Source organism: Python bivittatus, unplaced genomic scaffold (assembly GCF_059951505.1).
Source record: "Python bivittatus isolate LINGU-HERP-01145 unplaced genomic scaffold, Pbiv_v1 ctg000470_np1212, whole genome shotgun sequence".
Taxonomy (NCBI): Eukaryota; Metazoa; Chordata; class Lepidosauria; order Squamata; family Pythonidae; genus Python; species Python bivittatus.
Genome location: NW_028277065.1, coordinates 2921012 through 2934682, shown reverse-complemented (window position 1 = coordinate 2934682; position 13671 = coordinate 2921012). Strand labels below are relative to the sequence as shown.

General features: G+C 40.6%; 2 protein-coding genes across 2 annotated transcripts; both read right to left on the bottom strand.

Moving 5' to 3' along the window:
- Window positions 1-6315: 6315 nt before the first annotated feature.
- On the bottom strand, window positions 6316-10866 carry LOC148215622 (olfactory receptor 12D2-like). The gene is made up of 2 exons (XM_088143096.1): window positions 10839-10866; window positions 6316-7259 (listed from the first exon to the last, which is right to left on the bottom strand). Exons 1-2 carry the CDS (start codon window positions 10864-10866, stop codon window positions 6316-6318), a joined length of 972 nt encoding a protein of 323 aa, XP_087999222.1.
- A 1161-nt stretch (window positions 10867-12027) lies between these two features.
- Window positions 12028-13411, bottom strand: LOC148215621 (olfactory receptor 12D2-like). Its single transcript, XM_088143095.1, has 2 exons — window positions 12506-13411; window positions 12028-12168 (listed from the first exon to the last, which is right to left on the bottom strand). The coding sequence occupies exons 1-2, from the start codon at window positions 13409-13411 to the stop codon at window positions 12028-12030; spliced, it is 1047 nt and encodes a 348-aa protein (XP_087999221.1).
- Window positions 13412-13671: the final 260 nt, after the last annotated feature.

Here is a 13671-nt window from a genome sequence, read left to right as displayed (position 1 = left end):
CTCTGCAAATAGGAAAAAAAAAGAGTGATTTGAGAAAACTTCACAGTGCTAGATATGACCAAATAATGTCATGTTTCAGACAGCATTCAGCATTCACTCATGAATCTTGTATTTAAATTCAGTCCACACAAAAAATTTAAGCTTTGATATATTACTGTTTGATTTGTCTTGTTTTGATTTGTTTTCACAGAATAGAGATTTATATAATTTTGGTGTCCCTATATTGGACCTTGACTTACGAAATTGGTGGCACAGTAAGGATGAGTGATCTGCTTGCTTTCTCCTTTCTGTCATTTTTCTTGTGAGTACAAGGGACAAAGCATGGAAGAGTTCATTTTATCCATATTTATTTCATCCTCAAAATTGAGATTGCGAAGTAAAAGGAAGTAGAGACAAAGGGAGAGTAAAGGAAAAGAGAGACTGACTTTGAAGATAACAAAGGAAAAAGAATGCAATGGTCTGACAAGAGGAAAATAATTGAATTTTATTGATAATGTAGAAATAAGTAACAAAAGATAGATTACAAGTTTTTCAACTAACATGAAGCCTACTTTCCCCTCTCCAAGTTCCACTATTCAGGCTACTGAGTCTGTGGCACTTCCTTTCATTTCCTTTTATTCATGTTACGAATAAAGTTTTCTTTATCTGAGATTTCTCCTTCTGGGCAACATGTAATATTCACCATAGCTGCTTGTATATAATGTATGCTTCAGAAAACATTTCTTTCCACTGAACAGTAGCACAGAAATAAACTGCAATTGTACTTACATGCTTCCATCTGAATCAAGATATCAGGCTGTGACCTGGTGCTGTCAGTCTTTCCAAAACACAATGTGTCTTCACAGGGTGTGCTGTTGTACAAAATATTAAGCTTGTCTAAAATGGGATTGGATTATTTACAGTTCAATGTTTTGCACTAGTAGCCATTGTCGGACCAATGTACATGAACCAGGATAGTTAATGGGATTTATCTGAGCCCTCATGTTGCATAAACCCAGTTGTTGCAAAGAATACTGTCCAAACCCAGGAAGCCAACGGCACTGTCATAATCTCAGAAGAGATGGTTTATCTGCAGTTAGCTTCCACTGCTCAATTTGAAGCCCTACTCTGAACCATTCTATTGACCATGATGGAAGCAGACGAATGCTGACACTCTCAGCATCCTACACATTACTGAACTTACCTGTAAACCTGTTTTATCAAGTATCCCATGAAACTAGCCAGAATCAGGTAGGCAAGCAACAAGCTGTCATTTGTTCTCCATTAGAAATTGATTCCATGTATCCCTTTTTACAAGCTATGTTCATACAATATACTAGAGGAGGCTGAAATGAATTCAGCAAAGTAATGTTAAACTTAATTCTCTCAAGTAATACAGAATCCTGGTTCCTATTTGATTTCAAGTAGAGTGCCTCTGTCTCAGAAGCTAGGACAAAATCATTCATAAAATTCTTCTGACATGCTCTTTGGGAACAATCAGCTGTTCAGATATATCATTCCAGAATCTATACAGTCTACAAATAAAGACATGGAGTAATAAGAATTATTTTTCTCACATTCTCATGGTTAGCATTCCATTTTCCCTCCCATTCTGGTATTCCCTCACTTATATTACCGTACGTAAAAAATAGATGCCTTTGCAATTCCATAATAGAAGGAATGTATAGGTCAGATAGAAATCCTTGAATAAAATGCCAATATTTAATATCTATTAGACATTGAGACAGTTCTTACCTTGTGGAAATTTTCTATCTAATAAAGTAAGAATGACCATTGAAGAGTTGCCTAAGAGCCAGAAGACCAACTAGGTGCATTTAGATAGGATATTGGAAATAAAACCTCATATCAGAATGTATCCTTAATGTTTTGTAAGTTGCATCCTGTGCTTGGGTTATAAAATATTGTTTGCTGCTATTGAGGGGAAAACGGGGAATTGATGAAGTAAAGTGCCCATGTGGGGATAAACCTGTCCAATCTGAAGCTGTAAATAATTTATTCATCTAATTAATAATGTAGAGGGATGTTTGGTTTGGTTTGGTTTGGTTTGGTTTGGTTTGGTTTGGTTTGGTTTGGTTTGGTTTGGTTTGGTTTGGTAAAGGCTAAGGATATTTTTTTTTCAAAGCATTATAATAGTGTACAATCTCTTCTCCTTTGACAATCAATGCAGGAGAAACTGCAGTACTTTGTTTATTTATTTATTTTATTAAATTTGTCCCTGCCCATCTCCCCCAATGGGGGACTCTGCGTGGCTCACAACCAATTAAAAACAATAAATAAATATACAATTAAAAGCCTATATACTCAATTACAAAAAAATAAAGGAAAAAGTCCAGGAGGCCAATGGTTCAAGGCCACAACGGGAGAACTCTAAGGGGCTAGCCAACCCCACACTTGATGACTTCTCTCCTCGCCTGAGGCCAGATGGCAGAGCCAGGTCTTCAGATCCCTCCGAAAGGCCAAGAGTGAGGGGGCCAATCTCAAATCCAGGGCCAAGATATTCCAAAGGGCAAGGGCTACAGAACAGAAGGCCCACCTTCTGGGCCCCACTAATCGGAGCTCTTTTGCCATTGGGGTCCGGAGCATGCCCCCTCTGTCTGATCGGGTAGGACAGATTGAAGTCATGGGGAAGAGGCGGTGCCTCAGGTAACCTGGTCCCATGCCATGTAGGGCTTTAAAGGTGATAACCAACACCTTAAATTGGACCCAGAAGCAAACTGGAACCCAATGCAGCTCGCGGAGCAATGGTGTTATGTGGGTCCTTCTTCAGGCCCCAAAAATAGCTCATGCGGCTGTGTTCTGGACCAGCTGTAGCTTCCAGATACTCCTCAAGGGAAGCCCCATGTAGAGCACATTTCAGTAGTCTATCTGGGAGACAACAAAGACATGAGTGACTGTTTAAAGGGCATCCCAATCCAAGAAAGGGTGTAACTGGTGCACAACCTGAAGTTGTGCAAAGGCCCTCCTGGCCACAGCTGCCACCTGCTCTTCAAGCAGGAGCCATGAGTCCAGGATGACCCCCAGATCATGCACTGGGTCTGTCTGAGGCAGTGCTACCCCATCCAGCACCAACGGTGACAAAGTCCCGGATACAGAGGAGCCATTAACCCACGGCCACTCCATCTTACCAGGGTTCAGCTGAAGATTGTTGTTCCCCATCCAGACCCTTACAGCCTCCAGGCACCGCAAGAGGGTGGTCACGGCATCACTTACCACACCTAGGATGCAGATGTATAATTGAGTATCATCAGCATACTGATGATACCTCATCCCATGATGGTGGATGATCTCACCCAGTGGTTTCATATAGATGTTGAAAAGGAGCGGAGAGAGAACCGAACCCTGCAGCACCCCACAAAGGAGGGGCTGAGGATGGGACCTCTCATTCCCTATCACCACCGATTGGGATCAGCCCTGGAGAAAGGAGGCGAACCAGCACAAGACCGTGCTGCCCTCCCCCAATTCCCTGAGCTGTCCCAACAGGATACCGTGGTCGACGGTATTGAAAGCCACTGAGAGATCGAGGAGAGCAAGGATGGTCACACTTCCACCATCCCGCTCCCACCAGAGGTCATCCATAAGTGCGACCAATGCCATTTCCATTCCATAGCTGGGCCTGAAACCTGACTGAAAAATGTCCAGATAATCCGTTTCCTCCAGAACCCTTTGGAGCTGTGATGCCACCACTTTCTCAACCACCTTCTCCAAAAAGGGGACATGGGAGACTGGACAGAAATTGTCATGTACAGAAGGATTCAGGAAGGGTTTCTTGAGGAGGGAGTGCACCAATGCCTCTTTAAAGGCAGCTGGAAACACTCCCTCCCACAAGGATGTATTAAGTATCGCCTGGATCCAACCGCATGTCATCTCCCAAGCTGGTTTCACCAGCCAGGAGGGGCATGGGTCCAGATGACAAGTGGTGGCCTTCACAGTCTGGAGGATCCTGTCCACTTCCTCAGGAACAACAGGATCAAACTGTTTCCAGATAACTGTGTAAGAACAATCCCCTGGTATCTCCCCAGACCCTGCGTCACACTCGGAGACTAACTTGGAATGAATCCGAGCGATTTTATCCTGCAGATGCTCTCAAAATTCCTCCACACAGCCCTGCAAATGAATCCCCAGATCCCCCCTACCAAGGAGGGATCTACTGATCCCAAACAGGGCTGCCGGGCGGCACTCTGCAGACACGATAAGGGCAGAGAAGTATCGGTACTTCAGTGCTCTTATTGCCACAATGTGGGCCTTGATAGTGGCTCTAACCTGTGTTCAGTCAGATTCAGTCTTTGTCTTTCTCCAGCAGAAATCGAGAATTGCTGAGATGGCTACATTGTTTGTAATACTGGAGATGCTCTTTTAGTCTTTCTTTAAAACTCTATTGATACCTTTTATTATGGAATGTTTTAATGTTTCCTTTTGCAGTTGTTTTTTATTCTACACTGCCCAGGGTCATGTTTATGAGATAGGTGGCTATATAAATGTGAAGAATAAAAGAAAGAAAGAAAGAAAGAAAGAAAGAAAGAAAGAAAGAAAGAAAGAAAGAAAGAAAGAAAGAAAGAAAGAAAGAAAGATTGAAAAATGCATTTATCTGTAGTTGCCTCTTTGTTATTAGTGGTACCCCTGTTTTCTCTTAAACCACTGTTGAGAAAAAAAAAAATACTCTTTGACATGAGGATCAGAAATGGAACAGCAAGGCAGCAGTCAGAAAATGCTGATCACAAACCAGAATCATACTGTAGGCACCTAGGGAGTATGTGTGTTACAGAGACAAACTTCAAAGGCATTTACAGAGGTTTGATTTTCTCTCTTTTTTCAGTAGTTATAGACTGTCCCAGCTGGAAAGACTCCAAGCAGTATAAAATGTAAATTAAGTAAATCAATAGAACGTTACATCAAGAAGTGAAATGATCAATAAGAATCTTCATCCAGGCCCTAAAGAGTTAAGAGAAAGAATGTCCTAAATGTCTTCCCGAATTGCAAAAGGTTAAGGGATATTTGCAGAGTACATCATGAGAAATGTCAGGCTGGAAGAATCACAAGCCAGAATTAAGATTGCAGGGAGAAACATTACTAATCTCAGATATTCAGATGATATCTAATGGCAGAAAGTGAAGAAGAACTAAAGAGCCTCTTGATAAGGGTGAAAGAGGAGAATGCAAAAGCTGGCTTGAAACTCAACATTAAAAAAACGAAGATCATGGCATCTGGACCCATCAATTCCTGGCAAACACAAGGGGTAGAAATGGAAGCAGTAACAGACTTCATTTATCTGGGATCCAAGATCACCGCAGACGGAGACTGCAGCCATGAAACTAAAAGATGCTTGCCCTTGGGAGGAAAGTTATGGAAAACGTAGACAGCATATTAAAAAGCAGAGACATCACCTTGCCAACAAAGATCCGCATAATCAAAGCTATGGTTTTTCCAGTAGTAATGCATGGCTGTGAGAGCTGGACCATAAAGAAGGCTGAGCACCGAAGAATTGATGCCTTTGAACTGTGGTGCTGGAGAAGGCTCTTAAGCCTTGGACTGCTAGGAGGTCAAACCAGTCAATCTTAAAGGAAATCAACCCTGATTTCTCATTGGAAGGATTGATAATGAAGCTCAAGCTCAGGTACTTTGGCCACCTAATGCGAAGAGAGGACTCTTTGGAAAAGACCCTGATGCTAGGAAAGATTGAAGGCAAAAGGAGAAGGGGATGGCAGAGGATGAGATGGTTAGAGAGCATCACTGAAGCAATGAGCATGAAACTGAGCAAACTCAGGGAGGTAGTGAAGGACAGGAAGGCCTGGCGCAATATGGTTCATGGGGTCACGAAGAGTCGGGCATGACTTAATGGCTGAATAACAACAACAAAAGGGATATTTGTACCTATGGACTGGCCTTCAGTGCACAGTGCAGGGTCTCCTATTGAAAAGGCTGCTTCCTGGTCCATGCTGACTTACTTCCTTTGTGGCTGGAGCCCTAGGAAAGCAATCATCATCATCATCATCATCATCATCATCATCATCATCATCATCATCATCATTTTTGGTTTCTCATGCAGAATTTTTGCGTGCATGTCATTTTCTTTCTAACTGTCCCATATATAGAAGCAAGTAGAATTGAAGCCTATCTGATTGCAGAGTAATTTTCTACAATGAAAGATATTATCTACTTCATGAGTTATCCAGAGAATACTTTGGTCCTCAGTAATCACAGCAAAATGGGGACTGTGAAGAAGTGTATTGTATTTAAATATGTTTAACCACACAAAGCAATTATAGTGCTCTGAAGATACTCATCACCATTTCTTATCTTCTCCAAAAGTAGAACTATTCAGGTCCTTTTAAATAGGGCATTTTGAGTTAGAATCTTCCTTATAGAAGATCTGACATCTTGATTCCTCAAACAGTAAATCAGAGGATTTAAAGCTGGTGTAACCACAGTGTATAACAAAGAGGTGATTAGGTCTTTCTCAGAAGAGCCACTGGCAGAAGCAAGCATGTAGTTGGACAGTACTGGAACATAGAAGATTGCCACAACAGTCAGGTGAGATGCACAGGTGGAGAAGGCTTTCCAACGGTTCTGCCATGACTGGACTTTAAGGAAGAGGAAGGAGAGGATGTAAAAATAGGAGAGAAGAGTAAAAAAAAGCATACAGATAGCGATTGAACCAGTGACAAGTTTCAGCAGGATAAAATTGAGTGTGGTACTACTGCATGCTAACATGAGGAGGGGTTTGATATCACAAAAAAGGTGTGAGACAAATTTAGGGCCACAGAAACATAGCTGAGAGGTCACCACTGTGTGCATCAAGGCATAAAAGAAGCCGATGGCCCAAGTAGCCCCAGCTAGTGTAACACAAGCCCATTTATTCATGATGACAGTATAACGCAGTGGATTGCAGATAGCCACATAGCGGTCACATGCCATGACGCCCAGCAGGACAGTCTCACTACAGCCCAGGAAGTGGAAGAAGTGCAGCTGAGTGAGGCAGCCAATAAAGGAGATAGACTGATGCTTTATAAGGAGGCCACTTAGCACTGTTGGCACAGTCGCTGTAGAGAAGCATATATCCAAACAAGAAAGGTTTCCAAGGAAAAAGTACATGGGGGTGTGGAGACGAGGTTCAGCCAGGATGACTGCCAGAATGGTCCCATTTCCTAATAAACAGGCTACGTAGAGCAGCAGGAAAAGTGGGAAGAGAACCTGTTGCAGCCTGTGGTCCTTGGTTAGACCCATGAGAATGAATTCAGACACCTCTGTCCAGTTCTTCGTCTCTGTAAATAAGAATGAAAGGTGGACAGGTGGTCAGCTGCTGTGTAAGGAAACGGAAGGCTTCAGTGCTCAATATGAAAATGGGAAGTCACGTTCTGGAAGGCTTTTGCATTCAGACATGAATCACTTATTTATATTCATTCTATAGAAAAAAAATATTCTTTCATTATAATTTCCAAATAGTTATGTGAAGGAATAGACATGTATAACAGTTTGATGTTTCTAAAGTTCTGGACTTTCAAACATTAATTGGTGAAAATACGATTAGATATTATACTCTTGTTTGGAATTATACCTTACATTGGAAGCATGGAAAATGACAGTTAGAAGCAAGAGAAAAAAATGAGTGAAAACTGAGCAAGAATAAGCCTGATTGTTAGATCAGCATTTTTTTTTTCTTCCTGTGGACCCCAGCGAAGGAGTTTAAAGGCTTTCCTTTACTTGCCCTGGATCCTGAGTTAGACTGACTCAAAACTAATATATAGAAATCAATTTCAGGCAGCATGATTAATTGAGGGAGTTAATTGATCTACAGTAATTATGCCTCAGGCTCACTCATTCTCCTTCTTTCCATGGTAAATAATAGTTTATCCATTTGTTTCAATTTTGTAAACTATAACTTAACAAACTGTACTCTGCTGGCAAGATACTATCCCAACAAAAATGAAAGTAGACATTTCTAAGAGGGACAATATTTAGGCAAACCACTTGCTTCCTTTACAATTGGTGGAGTCTTATTCTTACTCTTATTTCAGATTTTGCATTCATGATTTGCTGAGGTTATGCATTTATGAGTTTATGAGTTGCCTCTCTTTGGCATACAAAGAAGATTATAAAGACTTTAATAAAATTATTTTTATAGCCCATTACAAAGATCAGAAGATGCCCCCAACTAGTTTTGCAATCATTCTTCACAACATATCTGTCACTTCTTGTAGTTCTGGGATAAAAAGGGTGACACTTTATTTCCAAACTCTTGGTGACAGCTTATGGTACAACATGCATGAAGATATATCCTTCCAACAATTTTCAGTAGATCCTAGGGATGAATTATCAGATGACACTTAAAGGAAGGAGTACTGATTGGATTAGTTTATAATATCTATGTCCCATCTTTCCCTCCAGGAAACATGGCAATGTAAATCTGCAGATCTTCCCTTTCTTAGCCATGCAGTTCCAGACGGTCTGCATAAAGGGAAGGGCACGTGAGACATGCTCATGGCAACTATGATTTGATGAACATGAGGAACAGGTAGAATTGTTGGGGGGGGGGGAATTGTCCCTTCAGCTCCTACCTGGACAGGTTGTGCTCCTTTGTATATAAAAAGTCATTCCCAGATCTTCAGTTAAGCCTCATCAAAACATTTCCTTTACTCCTATATAAGCAGAAGATGCTGCAGCCACTCCCCACAGAATCTTTTTAGGGATACTCATTTAGCAGAGCCAGCCCCCCCCCCCCAAAGTTATTTCATGTGGGAAAAAGTTTCAGGAGATTTGAGTCTTGGGACATAGATATGCTATAATGGTTTTGAAAATATAACTGATTAAACCTAGGGGAGAAAAATGATGATTAAACTGCTCAGGTAAGGGAGATAAAGGAAAAATGCTATGGATCTGCATGGAAGCAAATTGATGTATCTTCCAGGATGGCTATTGATGGAGTATGGATGCCCTCTGCTAGCATTCCAGTCTCTCCCCAAAGTTTTGGGAAATAATAAGGGTGAGGGAGGGGTGAAAGAGGATGAGTTGTATACAAACATTTATTTCAGGAACAGTAGCTTCTAACAGACTGCCAGAATGGTCCCATTTCCTAATAGACTACATAGAACAGCAGGAAAAGTGAAAAGAGAAGCTGTTGCAAACTGAGGTCCTTTGTCTGACCCAGGAGAATGGATTTGAAATTCAGTTCATTAGAAACTGAAAAAAAAGAAGGAAGGAAGGAAGGAAGGAAGGAAGGAAGGAAGGAAGGAAGGAAGGAAGGAAGGAAGGAAGGAAGGAAGGAGAGGGTGTGGGAGAGGGAGAGGGAGAGGGAGAGGGAGAGGGAGAGGGAGAGGGAGAGGGAGAGGAAGAAAGAAAGAAAGAAAGAAAGAAAGAAAGAAAGAAAGAAAGAAAGAAAGAAAGAAAGAAAGAAAGAAAGAAAGAAAGAATCCACACAGCTCAAAAGACATTGGCCAGGAAGCAAGTAGTTAAAAGTATAAATGCAATACTAGAATACATAATAGAAAAAATATATATAGGAAGAAATCCACAGTAAGAATTCAGCTGCCATTGAAAAAGACATTTATCTATACTGTTTTCTTGTTATGAGTTCCTCTGTTTCTCTGATGTCACTGTTTGGAAAAAGAAAAAGAACCATTTCATATGCGGATCAGAATCATCTCTGTTCTCAGGGAAGAAAAAGGAAGAAAGAAGAAAAAGAGACAACACTGTAGCAATCATAAAATGCTGATCGTAAATCAGTATTAAACTGTAGGCACCTATAGAGTATGTATGTTACGGAGACAAACTTCAAAAGCAGAGGTTTTATTTTTCCCTCCTTTTTTAATGGTAATAGACTGTCCCAGCTGGAGAGATTCCAAGCAGTATACAATCAAAGGGGACGCGGTGGTGCAGCGGCTTAATGACGCTGAAAGTTGCCTGCCAGAAATGGTCGACACTTCAGCGGTTCGAGTCCAGCCTTTGTGTTAGCAGGGTGAGCTCCTGTGTCCTCCCCAGTTCCTGTAAACCCAACAGTTCGAAAACTCATGTGAGTAGATAAATGGGTACTCTCACTCCGGTGGGAGGAAAAATGCTGGCGGTGCCTTGCAAAAAGGAGTCGGGAGCAGTTGCCAGTAAGCGCGAAAAAACTGCATGCGCCCGAAAAGGGAGTGAACCAATGGGAACCCCACCTCCTGTGCTCGCCAGCTGGGCTCTGCTCTAGGAAGGAGGCTCTGGCAAACCACTTCCGAAACATCTTGCCTTGAAAACTGCAAAAGGACTCGTCCAAGCAGTCACTGCAGAGTCGGTAACGACTGAGCGCAGATTAAAAAAAAAAAAATACAATCCAAAGTAAGTAAAATCAAAAGAACATTTCATCAAGAAATGAAATGGCCTATAAATATCTTCATCCAGGCCCTAAAGAGTTAAGAAAAAAAATGTCCTGAATGTCTTCCCTAATTGCAGAAGCTTAAGGGACATTTGTACCTAAGGGCTGGCCTTCAGTGCAAACTGCAGGGTCTCCTATTGAAAAGGCTGCCTTTTCAATGCCTCCTATTAAAAAGGCTGTCCATGCCCTCTTACCTCCTTTGTGGCTGGAACTCTAGGCAAGTGTTCTGCAGAGAAAAAGACCTGACCAACAGTCATGTTTAGCAAGACGGTCCCTAATACAACCCAGTGCCATGCTGCTGATGGCTTTATGGATAATGATATGTACTTGGCCTCCAGCCAACCTCAATGCATTGGCTGGGGCTCCTAAGCTTTGTACCATAGTAATCTCAGGAGGACTACAGAAACTGTACTCCTACAGTTTCAGGACACAGAAGGGTTTACACATGTTGAGATTAGCTTGTCTGTCCCCAGAAAACTGCAGAAGATTAAATTACCCCTAAGTCCTCCCTGTTCCAGGTCCATGGATTCTAGTAGAAACAAGAACAACCCACAACAACAACAATATTTTAATCTTTGCTATTAAAGGCAATAGGCAATGAAACTTTTACTGTTTCTTTGACTTCTGAAAGCAATTTACTTTGTTTTACACTGCGCAGAACTACATTGCTTCATTTGGGCAGAGTTATAAATCTAGCCAATAAATAAATAGAGAGCCAGTTTGGTGTAGTGGTTGAGAAATCAGGCTACAAACTGGGAGACCATGAGTTCTATTCCCACCTTCAGCACAACGCCAGCTAAGTGACCTTGGACCAGTCACTCTCTCTCAGACCTAGCAAGTAGGCAATGGCAACAGAAGGCAACAATGACTTGAAGGTACACACACACACAAAGAAAACAGAAACTCCACCCATATTTAATATGGAAAAACTTCTCACAATAAATGCGTGCAAGTCTAAAATAAGTGAAATTAACATTGATTTCTAGGCAAGTAGGAGGGAAACATGTTTACTCACATAAGATATTTAGACACATTATGCTCATTACAAAGGCAAGAAGTTTGGTTTCTGATTTACATTTGAGATGGTTCCATTAGGAAAGATATTATTTTAAAATTGGAGTAAAGTAACATGCAGTTATCTACCTATATTTAAAAGAAATGAACTGAGAACCATATTTACATATATGCAATCAATTCTAGAAAGTTAGATGTAAAAGCAGAAAAATACTGCCTTTTCTGATTTATACATGGAATAGTTCCATAAGGAAACAGTTGCATATTTCTTTAAAGTATTAATGAAAGACTCTTTTTTTTTCTTTAGACGACACTATCTGAAATAGGTTTTCCATTACTATGTTTTCTGCTAAAGGAAAAAGATGCAGTTAGTCAGCATTAATATGGAATTCCATATCAGGCAAAGTTGAAAATCATTCCCTTCTATTCCTCAGCAGGAATTTCAAGGTGACATTTCTTTAACTTTTTTAAAAAATCAGAAGTTCTTAAGTTTTTTAAATTTTAAAAATGACACTAGTTTAAATCTTTTTGTTGTGAAATAAAAGAACTTATCAATAAAGAATAGTAAGGGTTTCTCCACATTGATTTTTCTTATACCACTACTATAGTTTATAATACCACATCCAAATGTATAGAGGAATGGTTGGATACATCTCTCATTTGAATAAAAATTAATGAGCATAGCCAGCTGAACTGGAAAATGCCAGTTTGGAGATAAGTATAAATCCCACATTTGGAAGTGAACAATCATGAATGGAGTACATTTCTAGTATTTTGTTACTCCAAAAAGTGAAAATCTTTCTGTCCAGAACATTTTGCCACCCTTTTTTAAAATTTCTTTATTTCTAAGTTAATAAACATGTAGGTCTAACATGGGGGTAGCTGCCAAATAAATATTTAAAAATGTATAAAAATAAATTAACAAGATTCTCAAAGAAATGTGAATAAAGGTTTAGGCTCCTGTAGAGATTCAAAAGAACTGGAGATGGACAATGAGTGACATTAATGCAGGGAGAGCATAGAATGAGTTTTCTTAGATTAACAGATTCAACCCATAAAATGGTTTGACGATATTAATCATTATTTCTTTTCTTTTTCAGCCATAGAGATATTTAGACCCTTTCAAAATGGAGATTTTTTATTTACAATCTTTCTTATAGCCAATTTAACTTCTTGATTCCTAAATGTGTAGATCAGGGGATTTAGAACTGGGGTGATTATGCTGTATAACACAGAAATGATCATATCTTTCTCAGAAGAATCACTAGCAGAAGCAAGCATGTAGTTTGAAAGTGCCGGAATATAGAAGATTGCCACAACACTCAGATGGGATGCACAGGTGGAGAAGGCTTTCCAACGGTTCTGCCATGACTGGACTTTAAGGAAGAGGAAGGAGAGGATGTAAAAATAGGAGAGAAGAGAGAAAAAGAAGGGACTGAGAGCAATGCATCCACTGATGAGATTCAGCAAGATGAAGTTGAGGGCTGTGCTACTGCAAGCTAATTTGAGGAGGGGCTTGATGTCACAAAAATAGTGTGGGACAAGATTAGGACCACAGAACCATAGCTGAGAGGTCACCACTGTGTGCATCAAAGCATGACAGAAGCCAGCAGCCCACGTTGCCCCAGCTAGTATAACACAAGCCCATTTATTCATGATGACAGTATAACGCAGAGGATTGCAGATAGCTACATAACGATCATATGCCATGACGCCCAGCAGCACAGCCTCACTACTGCCCAGGAAGTGGAAGAAGTGCAGTTGAGTGAGGCAGCCGATAAAGGAGATAGACTGATGCTCTATAAGGAGGCCACTTAGCATTGTTGGCACAGTCACTGTAGAATAGCATATATCCAAACAAGAAAGGTTTCCCAGAAAAAAATACATGGGGGTGTGGAGACGAGGCTCAGCCAGGATGACTGCCAGAATGGCCCCATTTCCTAATAAACAGGCTACATAGAACAGCAGGAAAAGTGTGAAGAGAACCTGTTGCAGCCTGTGGTCCTTGGTTAGACCCAGCAGAATGAATTCAGACACCTCTGTCGAGTTCTTCATGTCTGCTAATGGGGGAGAAAAAAAAGAGTGATTTGAGAAAACTTCACAGTGCTAGATATGACCAAATAAAGTCATTTTTCATACACCATTTATTATTCTATCAAGAATCTTGTATTTAAATTCGTTCATACAAATACTTCATGCTTTCATATCTTACCGTTAGATTTGTAATTTCCAGGAATAGACATGTAAAGTAATTTGGCGTCCCCAGTTTGGACCTTGACAAATGAAATTAGAGGCCAGTTGGGGGAGTGGCAAAA

Excerpts from the sequence above, each read along its gene's own strand:
- LOC148215622 (XM_088143096.1), bottom strand. The coding sequence starts at position 10,866 with ATGGACCTGGAACAGGGAGGACTTAGGG. Across the intron at positions 7,260-10,838 it reads GGAACAGGGAGGACTTAGGG|AGACGAAGAACTGGACAGAG; the intron begins GTAATTTAATCT and ends TCTTATTTACAG.
- LOC148215621 (XM_088143095.1), bottom strand. The coding sequence starts at position 13,411 with ATGAAGAACTCGACAGAGGTGTCTGAATTCATTCTGCTGGGTCTAACC. Across the intron at positions 12,169-12,505 it reads TTAAATTGGCTATAAGAAAG|GTTCTGGACAGAAAGATTTT; the intron begins ATTGTAAATAAA and ends GGGTGGCAAAAT.